The sequence below is a fragment of the Urocitellus parryii genome, chromosome 1, assembly GCF_045843805.1.
Source record: "Urocitellus parryii isolate mUroPar1 chromosome 1, mUroPar1.hap1, whole genome shotgun sequence".
Taxonomy (NCBI): domain Eukaryota; kingdom Metazoa; phylum Chordata; class Mammalia; order Rodentia; family Sciuridae; genus Urocitellus; species Urocitellus parryii.
Window position 1 is genome coordinate 57,482,609 of NC_135531.1, and position 12,276 is coordinate 57,494,884.

The following is a 12,276-nucleotide window of genomic DNA, read 5'->3' on the forward strand; positions in this document are numbered from 1 at the left end:
ATACATTAAATGCAGCTTTTTGTATATCAAAATATTGATAATAAAAGCTGATAACAAAAGGAAAAAGAACAAGAAAATATGTAAAGGAAATGAATAAGCAGTTCACAGAAAAAAATGTATTACACACACACAACACACACACACACACACACACACACACACACACACACTCTTGAATCCAAACTTATCCAATTAGGACTTTAGCCTATGAATTTGGAGAAGGCACAGTTCAGTTTGTTAACACTTTCAGTGTTATGCCAAACATTTAAGGGAGTTCTAAACAAACTCTCCCACTACAACCAAAAGGAAATACTTCCCAACTCATATTTGAGGCCACTATGAAACTGACACCAAAATCAAAGGTATTATAAAACCAGAGACCTATAGACTAATATCCTTCGTGAATGTAGTTGCAAAAATTCTAAACAAAATTTGATTAAATCCAATATAATATAACACATCACCAAATGGTGTTTATCCCAGGAATGCAGCATTGGTTTTATGTTTGAAAACCACTCACTATGATTTATTATATTAAGCTAAAAAACAAAAAACTATACAAGGCAGAGAAAACATTTGACAACATCAAAAATTCTTTTCTAGTGAAGACTCTTAGTAAGTTAGGAGCACAGGGAATTTTTCCAACCTAACAAAAGCTGTCTCCAGAAAATAATTTATATTTAATAGTGAAAGACTAAATTCTTTCCCTAAGATCAGAAATAAGACAGGCAGGTATATCTATTCTTACCACTTTTGTGTAATATTATACTGAAAGTTGTAGCCAGTTTAATCAGAAAGAAAAAGAAAAGGCATCCAGTTTGGAAAGGAAGAATTAAAGCTGTCTTTATTCACAAACAGCATAATCATCTATGCAGAAAATCTAATGAAACATATTTATAAATTATAAACTATTATAATTTAGCTTAGCAAAGTTGTAGGATTCAAGATCTACAAATATCAATTATTTTCTATATTCTAGCAATAAAAAACTATAATGTAAAATTTGAAAACCAGGAGTATAAAGTAAAAAATGTAAAATAGGAATAAATTTTATAAAAGATATAAATGATAGGTACACTGAAACTTATAAAATATCACCTAGAAAAATCAAAGAAAATTTGTTGCAGACAAATATCTTGTTCTTCAGTCACAATATTCAATATTCAATATTGCTAAGCTATCTCTTTACTCAGGTTTATTTATGGAGTGCATAGAATCCTGTCTTATCGATTTTTGCTGCTGTGACTAAAGGATCTGACCAGAACAATTTTAGGGGAGAAAATTTTTATTTTAGGGCTCACAGTTTCTGAGGTCTTAGTCCATGGAAGGGTGGCTCCATTTCTCAGGACTCAAGATCCTTGGGGGTTCCTGGTGAGGCTGAACATTGTGGCAGAGGGAAGCAGGTCACATGACCAACAGGAAGCAGAGAGAGGTCTCCACTTGTCAGACACAAATATATACCCAGAGCCACAGCCCAATTCCCACCTCCTCTAGCCACACCCTACCACTTCAGTTACCACTCAGTTAATCCCTATCATGGGATTAAATCACTGATTGGGTTAAGACTCTTATAGTAAATCATTTCTCTTCCGAACCTTCTTGTGCTGTCTTACACATGAGCTTTTGGGGGGACACCTCACATCCAAACCATAAGAAATCCCAATCAAAATGCCTCCTGAATTTTTTTTTTGTAGAAAGTCATGAACTATTCATTTAGAAATGTAAAGGACCTTGAGTAGCAAAATAACTGAAAAAGAACAAAGTTGGAAGGCAAAATTACCTGTTTTCAAGCATTATTGTATAGCTGTGATAATCAAATCAGCATGACATTGGTATCAAAATAGGGAAATAGGTTAATGGAACAAAAAGTTCAGAAATAAAACCATGTATTTATTGACAACTGGGTTTTGACAGAGGCACAAGGGCAATGAATGTAATGGAGAATAATTGAATATGCAACAAAATGTTATTGAATGTATTTTTTAAGATGGTATTGGATTTTGTTTTAGCTGGTAATCCGGTTACTTGAAGATTAACTTAATTATTTTAATGCCTAAAAAAAAAACCCTCATGCAGATGTAATGTATCCTCATTTTAGGACTAGTTTAGCCCTGTTGACTGAGACATGGCCCTTTGGGTGAGTGGGGGGGGGGGAGGAATCGTCTCTTTTAAATGCCCTGGTTGGTCTGTAGAGTGTCTCTAATTAGGATGGTGGGATTGTGAATGTCTCCCAACCTTACATGAGCTCTGATAGTTGTTATGGCTTTTCAGTAGTTATTCTTGCCCAACTTCAGGAAGACTCACCTTTATACATGAGCAGTTTATCATACAGATAATAACTCAAAGAGCAACTTTATGAGTTGTGTGGCCTTTCCTCTATTCTCTCATTTCTGTGCCCTACCTTACAAATTCTAACCCCCTTAGCCTCCCCATTCTCTAACTCTGTCTCCTCATGAGCAGGATCACCTTACTCTGCTCTTCCTATCCCACTTGTACTGTATTCTGGAAAGTTTATCCAAACAAGAAGCCAGGGTAATCTTAGGGATCACCTTGTTTATTTCCTTTCAGAGGGTCATAAATCTGAACTGCCTGTTTTCTAATGCTTGAAAATAGGTCTCCCCATGTATTTTGTAGGCCTTCAAGTTGTTGATCCTGGCAGGGTAATTCACAACAGTTATTTAGTCATGACTGGGAATAAATGTCTTCCATAACTTAGTTTTCATTGAAAAAATTATTCTTAATTTGTTATTTTTAATAAATTACATAATTATAATAGAAGAGAAGTACAACTGGTGCAAACAGATTTTGGAGTAAGCACCACAGTTTCTTGGTAAGCATATAGATTATCTGATGGGAGAATGCTTTGTACTCTGAGGAATAGGAAAGTAGGGTTAAATATTCAGCAGTTAGGTTTGTTTTACAGTAAAACTAAATGAAGTGAGTTCAATAAAAAGCAAGGAAGTTAAACTGCAGTCCATTAAGAATGTTGCTGTAGTACTCAGTTAGCTTTATGAGATTTTAAAATGGATCTGGTTAGCTAGATCCAGCTTGGAAAAAGTATTATCAAAACTATCCTGAAATTTAGGATAGCATCCCTCCTCCCCATATTGACAGAATTTGGATTATCTAAATGAGGAGTTTCAGCATTTTAGGAGGCACAATTGAGAATTGATACTTGGTATGTATCATCTGGAAAATTATTCTAATTGTGCATTTCCTGGCTTAGGAAATAAACTATTGCCATAATTCTTTATTTAATTTCATGACAGATACTTTTAGCAAAGAAAATTTAGCATTCCCTTTTCTGGTCTAATTGGGATTAGTTTTTGTACCTCTGTGATTGTCTTATCATGATTTTATTAGATATTCTAACACTTTATAAAGTTTGATAATGTGTTAGTTCTGTCACTGCAATAAATACCTGAGATAATTGACTTCTAATGAGAAAAGGTTTATTTTGGTTCACAGTTTTGAGGTTTTTGTCCACTATTGGTTGGTCTTGTTGCTTTGGACCTGTGGTGGGCAGCACATCATGGCAGGAGCACATGGTGGGGCAGAACTGCTTACATCATGAGCAAGAAACAAAAGAGAAGAAAAGGAAGGGATGGGGGTTCCACTATCCCCTTAAGAGAGCATGCCCCAGTGACTATCAGGGCCCACCTTTTAAAAAGTCCACCAGCCTCCCAGTAGTACCACCCTAGGACACTACTCTAACATATGGGCCTTTGAAGGACATTCAAGATCCAAACCATGGCAGATGATACTTAATTCTAGAATTTAAATAATTATTTTTATGAGATTTTTTTTTTTTTTTTTTTTTTTTTTTGTGTGTGTGTGTGTGTAGGGGATTGAACCCAAGGGCATTTAACCACTGGAGCACACACTTTTTTTGTATTTTATTTAGAGACAGGGTCTCGCTGAGTTGCTTAGTGCCTCGCCAAGTTGCTGAGGCTGGCTTTGAACTCACAATCCTTCTGTCCTAGCCTTCCATGTTGCTAGGATTACAGGCATGTGCCACCACATCCGGCTATTTTTATGAGAACTTTTAAGAAAATAATTGGTTAGTCTTCTCAATATGTACTTCTCATGAGAGTTTTAATTAATATACACTGCTTATCAGGATTTTTAATTTACTGAAAGTATTTTAAAACTAATAACATTTGTCATTTTTTCCTTTTTTGTATGTAGAGCTTAGATTCAACTCCAACCATGTTAGGATTAACAGATGAAATACTGTTTCATAACATAATATTCCACACTTCCAGAGTGTTTAGTGGAATCAACCAGTTGCTTGTTTCTCCTGGTTTTCAAATAAGGAGTTATTTCTCTTTTGTTCATCCCCTCATTTCAGAAAAAATGAAGATGAATAAACTACGTCTTTCTAACATAAACCGGAAAAACATTTTTGGAGAGAACTTATTGTATAAGGCTGCTCTGCACAATGATGCTGATCTCATACATCTTTGTATTAAAAAAGGTGCAAATGTTAATCAGCCAAGTTATGCTGGTAAGTTAGGGTTACCTCCTCAAGTTTTCCTGATAATGGTTTGTAGGTTTAGCAGAATCACTGCCATGAAAGTATAGCAGAGTGGGCCTAAGGCAAATCCTAAAGCTTTCTTGTAATTTTCTTGCTTAAGAAGCTCTTTGCCATTATCTTCAGGGAAGAGGGTAAGGTGAGGAGGGTGAATGGCAGAAAAAGAGCATTATATTTCTTCAAAGATTGTGGCAGGTGTCCATCTACAGTGCCATTATACAGAAAGAAGGATGGTCCCTGAGTCTGGTTTTGCGTGGTCATTGTCACTATGGGCTCAACTTTGGAGGAGAAATGTGGTCAAAAGCAGGAAGAAACTGAAGGTACCCTTATCTGGGGGTTAAGGGGAGATTTGTGACAAAATGGTAGATATACAGCAGGAATAATGATGACCAGGGAGATGGAGAGAATAGAATATAGAGGTAAAGAGTTTCGGATAGGTTGTTCAGAAAACAGCAGTCTTTATGTAAGGCTGGGTGTCTAGTGTAGTCTTCCTTATGGGGAGAATATGATGTGTTCTTCTGGAGATGAGTGAGTAAAGATACATAGGTACTTAACAAACTGAATAGCACTGGGCCAGTCTGAGTGGTGCTTTGGGTATATAAGAATACTTTAAAATACTTGACTTTTTTTCATATTTTTCCACAACAGAGTTGAGAGAGAGGAGTTTGATTTGTCCCTCAGATTTATTGAATCCACTATATAATACAGGGTGCTTTCATGGTGATGTTATATTGTCTCATATAGTCAAAATATTTTTTTAAAAAATTAGTATTTTTAAGCGCAAGCACAAAACATTATTAAGATGTCAAATATAAACAAATGTCATTTATTTTTTGTATAACAGGTTGGACAGCACTTCATGAAGCTAGTTTAAAAGGATTTTATCGCACAGCAAGTGAACTATTAAAAAGTGGAGCAGATGTAAATATCAAAGGAATGAACCAGATCACTCCTCTACATGATGCTGTGATAAATGGACATTATAAGGTACTTGAATGATTTTGTTTGCAGAGTAAATATTGTATTCTGCAAATGTTAAATATCTCTGGGACCATACAACAGAAAAACACAGGGAATTTCAATTTTGGTTCATTCTGCTAATGAACATTTAGGATTTATAATAAAATTTTACTGTTCAATGTGTTTTTAAATTTTTTTTAGTTGTAGATGGACACAATATCTTTATTCTTACTTATTTATTTTTATGTGGTGCTGAGGACCAAACCCAGGGCCTCATGCATGCAAGGTAAGTGTTCTACCACTGAGCTATAACCCGTTCTCTCAATGGAATTTTTGTGCTTAATATGGTAGATGTCATTTTACATATTTTTTTTTTGCCTTTGAAGGAGGGTTGGGGTCTTACTGTGCTGCCCAGGCTCATCTCAAACTCCTGGGCTCAGTTGAGGGAACCACATCCCCTGCCTCAGCCTTGGGAGTAGCTTGGAATATATGCATGTGCCACCAAGCCCAGCTGGTAGATGCTATTTTACATATTATTTTATGAATATACAGAACATTTTATATTTATAGTTAATTTTTTCAGATTTTACTCCTTTAAAACTCTTTTCATATGGTGCTTTATGTTCTTTTTAAGAATATATTCTTCTTATAGAATGTTACACAATGATATCCAGCTCTGATTGGAAGTGTATAGCCTCATGGAGTCCTGTGCCATTTTCAGAATCAGCATAGTACACAGTAACCTCCCAGGGCTAATCATCAGTAAATACATACCTGTGAGATTATACCACTGGTTAAAATATCAAAATACTATAATTCCATATCAGTTGGTTAGTAGTACCTACAATAAATGTTACATTAAGTAAAATTATGAATTCCATTATACATGGTTTATTTTAGAAACCACATATGCTCTGAGCTTCCTACATTTCTTTTTGTAGTACTGTGAATTGAACCCAGGAGTACCCTGCTACTGAACTATATCCCAATCCCTTTTTAAAAATTTCTTTTAATTAGTTATATATGACAGTAGAATGCATTTATGCATTTTGATGTATCATGCATAGATGGGGTATAATTTTTCATTTTTCTGAGGGTACATGTTATAGAATCACATTGGTCATGCAGTCATATATGTATGTACATAAGGTAATAAATTCTACTATTTTTCTTATCCCCATATCCCCTCCTTTCCTCTCCCTTCACTCCTCTCTACCTAATCTAAGGTAACTCAGTTCTTCCCTAGCACCCACCCCCTTATTGGGAATTAGCATCCACATATTAGAGAAAACATTCGTCCTTTGTTTTTTTAGGATTGGCTTATTTTGCTTAGTGTGATATTCTCCAGCTCCATCCATTTACTAGCAAATGTCATAATTTCATTCTTCTTTTTTGGGGAGCAAGGTGTACCAGGGGTTGAACTGAAGGACACTCAACCACTGAGTCATATCCCCAGCCCTATTTTGTACTTTATTTAGAGATAGAGTCTTACTGAGTTGCTTAGTGCCTCTCTTTTGCTGAGGCTGGATTGAGCTCATGATCCTCCTGTCTCAGCCTCCTGAGCCACTGGGATTACAGACATAAGGTTCCATGCCCGGTTCATTCTTCTTTAAAGCTGAGATATATATATATATATATATATATATATATATATATATATATATATATATCACATTTTCTTATCCATTTATCTATTGAAGGACACCTAGGTTGGTTCCACAGCTTAATTATTGTGAATTGAGCTGTTATAAACATTAGTGTGGCTGTGTTACTGTGGTATGCTGATTTTAAGTCCTTTGGGTATAAACCAGGAAGTGGGATAGCTGGGTCAAATGGTGGTTCTATTCCGAGTTTCTGAGGACTCTTCATACTGCTTTCCATAGTGGTTGCACCAGTTTGTAGTCCCACCAGCAATGTATGAGTACACCTTTTTCTCCACATCCTTGTTATTGTTGCCTGTATTCTTATTTTAATATATATATTTTTAGTTGTTGATATACCTTTATTTTGTTTATTTATATGCGGTGCTGAAGTCAAACCCAGTGCCTCACACATGCCAGGCAAGTATGCTACCACTGAGCCCCAGTCCCAGCCCTTGTTGCCTGTATTCTTTTTTTTTAAAGCTTTATTTTACTTATTTATTTTTTTATGTGATGCTGAGGATCGAACCCAGTGCCTCACCCATGCTAGGCAAGTGCTCTATATTCTTTTTTTTTTTTAAAGAGAGAGAGAAAGGAGAGAGGAAGGGAGAGAGAGAGAGAGAGAATTTTGATATTTATTTTTTAGTTTTTGGCAGACACAACATCTTTGTTGGTATGTGGTGCTGAGGATCGAACCTGGGCGGCACGCGTGCCAGGTGAGCGCGCTACTGCTTGAGCCACATCCCCAGCCCCTGCTCTATATTCTTGATGATTGCCATTCTGACTGGAGTGAGATGAAATCTTAGAGTAGTTATGATTTGCATTTCTCTAATTGTTAGAGAAATTGAACATTTTTTCATGTTTGTTGATTGATTGCATATCATCTTCTGAGAAGTATCTGTTCAGCTCCTTAGCCCATTTATTGATTGGGTTGTTTGTTTTTTTGGTGTTAAGTTTTTGAGTTCTTTATATATCTTTATCTGACATGTGTGGCAAAAATTTGCTCCCAAAATGTAGTCTCTCTCTTCACCTCATTGATTCTTTTCCTGAGAAGAACCTTTTTAGTTCGAATCCATCCCATTTATTGATTCTTGATTTTGTTTCTAGTGCTTTAGGAGTCTTGTTAAGGAATTTGGGGCCTAATCTGATGTGATGAAGATTTGGGCCTACTTTTTCCTCTGTTAGAATGAGTTTAGAAAGGTTCCCTCCTTCCATTTCATGGAATATTTTGAGGAGTATTGATGTTAATTCTTCTTTGGCAGTCTTATAGAACTTGGCTGAGAATCCATTTGGTATGGGCTTTTCTTGATTAGTAGGCTTTTGATGGCATTTTCTATTTCATTACTTGAAATTGATCTGTTTAAATCTTGTATGACTTCCTCATTCAGTTTGGGTAGATCATATGTCTCTAGAAAAATTCATTGGAGTAAAAATTTTTTCAAAATAGTTTCTGATTAGCTTCTGTACTTCAGACATGTCCATTGTGATATTTCCTTCTTCATTTTGTATTTTAGTAATTTGAGTTTTCTCTCTTTTTCTCTTCGTTAGTATGATGAGGGGTTTATCTATTTTTTCAAAGAACCAACTTTTTTGTTTTGTCAGTTTTTTCAGTTGTTTCAATTTCATTGATTTCAGCTCTGATATTAATTATTTACTGTCTTCTACTGCTTTAGGTGTTGATTTGTTCTTTTTCTAGGACTTTGAGATGTAGTTTTAGGTCATTTATTTGTTGGCTTTTTATTCTTTTAATGAATGCACTCAAAGCAATAAACTTTCCTCTTAGTACTGCCTTCATAGTGTCCCAGAGATTTTGATATATTGTATTAGTGTTCTTATTTACCTCTAAGAATTTTCTTTTATTTCATTCTTAATTTCTTCTACTATCCATTCATCATTCAATTATGTATTATTTTGTCTGCATTTGTTACAGTAGCTTCTATTTTTTATTTTATCATTTATTTCTAATTTTATTCCATTGTGATTTGATAGAATGCATGGTATCATCACCGTTTTTTTTTGTATTTATTAAGATTTGTTTTGTGGCATGTGATATGGTCTGTTTTAGAGAAGAGCCACATGCTACTGAGAAGAAAGTATATTTGCTTGTTGATGGATGAAAATTTCTATATATGCCTGTTCAAAGTCTAAATTATTAATTGTATTATTCAGTTTTATAGTTTTTTTATTTAGTTTTTGTTTGAACAATCTTCTCCAGCCCTTTTTAAAAAATATTTTGAGGCAGGGTCTGATTATGTTGCCCAGGCTATCTCCAATTTCAATCCTCCTGCCTCAGTTTCCTGAGCATGCATCAATATACCTGGCCCCACATATTTTTTGGGGATGAATATAGAGACTATATCATAGGGCTGAGCTGAGGTATTTGGTGAAGTTTTGGTTGTTGTTGGTATTTTGGTTTAGTTTGTTTTTTTCTGGTTTAGGGGATCCAATCTGAGGGCCTTATGCATGCTATGCAAGTGCTTTACCACTGAGCTACACCCTAAGCCTCTGAAGATATCTTAGTTGGGTGGAAAAAGAGGTTTATCAACTGGGCTCAGGAAGATCTGTTCTATTTATTTCCAGAAGAAATACCTAATATAGGTAAGCGTGGGGAAAGCTTCTGGAAGCCAGGGACATAGATAGGACATATTTCTTCAAAGTGTTTAATTACTTCAGGAGCCTTTAGGCATTTTTGTTTATTTTGATAATGTTTTGACTGTTGGTGGAGGGGGTCACATCTGTTCATTTTGTAGAGGACTGAAGGGAGAGAATTCTGCCTAGAACCCAATTTTAATGGCCTGAAAAACTTGCAAGCTTGGACAAACAACAATGTGCCAGTCTTTCTATCCTTTATCTTCTTTTCACAGCTGGTCTCCAGCAGAGAAACCTCATGCCAAAGCACTTCTTTCCTTTCCCCCATAGTTTATCTGCTCCTGTACTTACCAGGGCTGAACTTGGGGAATATAAATCTGAACATTTTACTTTTCTTCTCTTCTTCACCTTTCTTCCTTTGTCCTACTTGGAAACTACTCCACTCCACTTTTCTTCATAGGCCAGCACTTTCTGTCTCCTATCTGACTTGTGAATATGTACCCTTCTCTGGTTCACTTAATGAAGTAAAATAGACCAGAGACACAGACCTCCATTTTCAGAGGTCTACTCTACTTACCTCTCTCCCTCTTGCCAATCCTAGTCTCTGATATGCTCCTGGCACCATGGCAGGAGAAAAGAAAATGATAAGATAGGAGTAAAAATTTAGAGAAAGATGAGAATTCAAAGCTGAAACCCAGTAGGTAAGGTGAAGTCACAGTCTCCCCCCACCCATCTTCCCTCTCTATTTAATTTGGGGTATCCAACAAGTTACCTCATCCCAGTCAAAGAAAAGTGAACAAAACTACAGGTCTGTTGTGGACTGAATTAGCAACCAGCCTTGGGAATCAAAATAGGATAGGACATGGTTTTGGAAGATGCAGGATGGATGGTGGAAGCATAAGATGAGGATCTAGACCTACCTTAGGAATTTTATAGGTGAGGCAAAGATGGAAAAAAGGCCTTGGCCCTGGGTATTGAATTGATCAAATGCTTTAGGTGTTAGGGCTAAAGATATATGACAGGAAAGCCCTGGGAACATGATGCTGTTCCCAGCACCCAGAGAGTATAAGCTGCTTTAAACATTCCACTTAGTTTAAGGAATGTCTAATATATTATTTTATAGGCAATGATCTTGATATTGGAGAGATACTAAAAGACTGATAACCTATGCTCTAAAAAAGTGAAAAAGCACTCAAAAATCTGCACATTGTATGAGTCCACTTCTTTGAAATATCCTTAGTACTCAAATATGTAGAGACAGAATATTAGAGATGGAAGATAGAAGGTGGAAAATTGCCAATGTCTTGGCTTGGCACTGAATCATGAGCTACAGCTTCTATGATAGCTATCACAGTAAACTGTATAAACTGCATCAATGAATATAACTCAACAAGTAATGCTCAATCAAGGACTTGATTTACTTTGGGAGGAAATGGACATATTGATAGACTCCTCCGATTTGAACTGCTTGCAGAACTTGCCTGGACTATATATCAGTTGCATGCATTGTGAACTATCGTCTGGTGCAGCGAATTGTGGTACTGCTGGCATATCTTTGCTGATGGTGTCACCAGTGATGCAATTTCCTTGCCAGCGCACCCCATGTTAATTGTGGCAATGCTGGCATATCTTTGCTGATGGTGTCACCAGTGACGCAATTTTTCCAAAGGAACCGTCAATTGGCTTGGTGTAGTGGCATTTCTGTATCCTCCTCCCTTCTACTAGTGATGGTCTAAATTTGGGGGCCAACAGAGGTGAGGCAAAGAACCTCACCCCCCCACTGGCACCAAGGCTAAATTTGGGGGCCAACAGAGGTGAGGCAAGAACCTCACCCCCCCACTGGTGCATAGGCCTATCCACAAGCATGGATGAATACTGGACCAGTAGTCAGTGACGGGTTGATCTGATTGCAGTGGTATCAACCTAAGACAGGAAGCTGACGCCTAAAGGTCAGTTTTCCCATGACGGGTAAGAACCATATGTTGAATTGGACAACCTACCAGGCACGGTCCTTAAGCCACGTTGCTTGTTGTTTAATTAATCAGAAGGGGGGAAATGCCAATGTCTTGGCTTGGCACTGAATCATGAGCCACTCACAGCTTTGTAGATTCAAACAGCAATTCTTTATTCCCGAACTCACACGGACCATTTACAAACACGTTCTGGTGCAATCCCAGTTCTCCCGCACAATTCACCTACTCCACGAGGCTTTTTTCCAAATACTTTTTGAATCTCATGAGAACTCAACGGGAACTCAAGCAGCAGGAACGCCCTAATCCCAGCAGCAATAATCTTCAACCTCCGACTTCCCTAAAACCCACATTGTCTTAAACCGGGAACGCCTTAAACTTGTCTTAAACTGGGAACACCCTAAACCCAAGGACCGGGATACTTCCTCAAACCTGCAGGATACACCTTAAACCTGGATCCACCCTCGATCACCTTGAGCAGGGTCATCTTTCTCAAACACACATGCAAGGTCACAGCGAAATTCCAAGGCAAGTCCATTTAACATGGGGTACGCTGGCAAGGAAATTTCGATGCGTCATTCCT

General features: G+C 36.9%; 1 protein-coding gene across 1 annotated transcript in view; it reads left to right on the forward strand.

Moving 5' to 3' along the window:
- Ankrd31 (ankyrin repeat domain 31) overlaps positions 1–12,276 on the forward strand; it is a 184,291-nt gene that overhangs the window by 64,826 nt on the left and 107,189 nt on the right. The window contains 2 exon segments of the mRNA XM_077791084.1: positions 4,352–4,507; positions 5,379–5,521. Of these exon segments, the coding sequence (XP_077647210.1) occupies positions 4,352–4,507; positions 5,379–5,521 (299 nt within the window).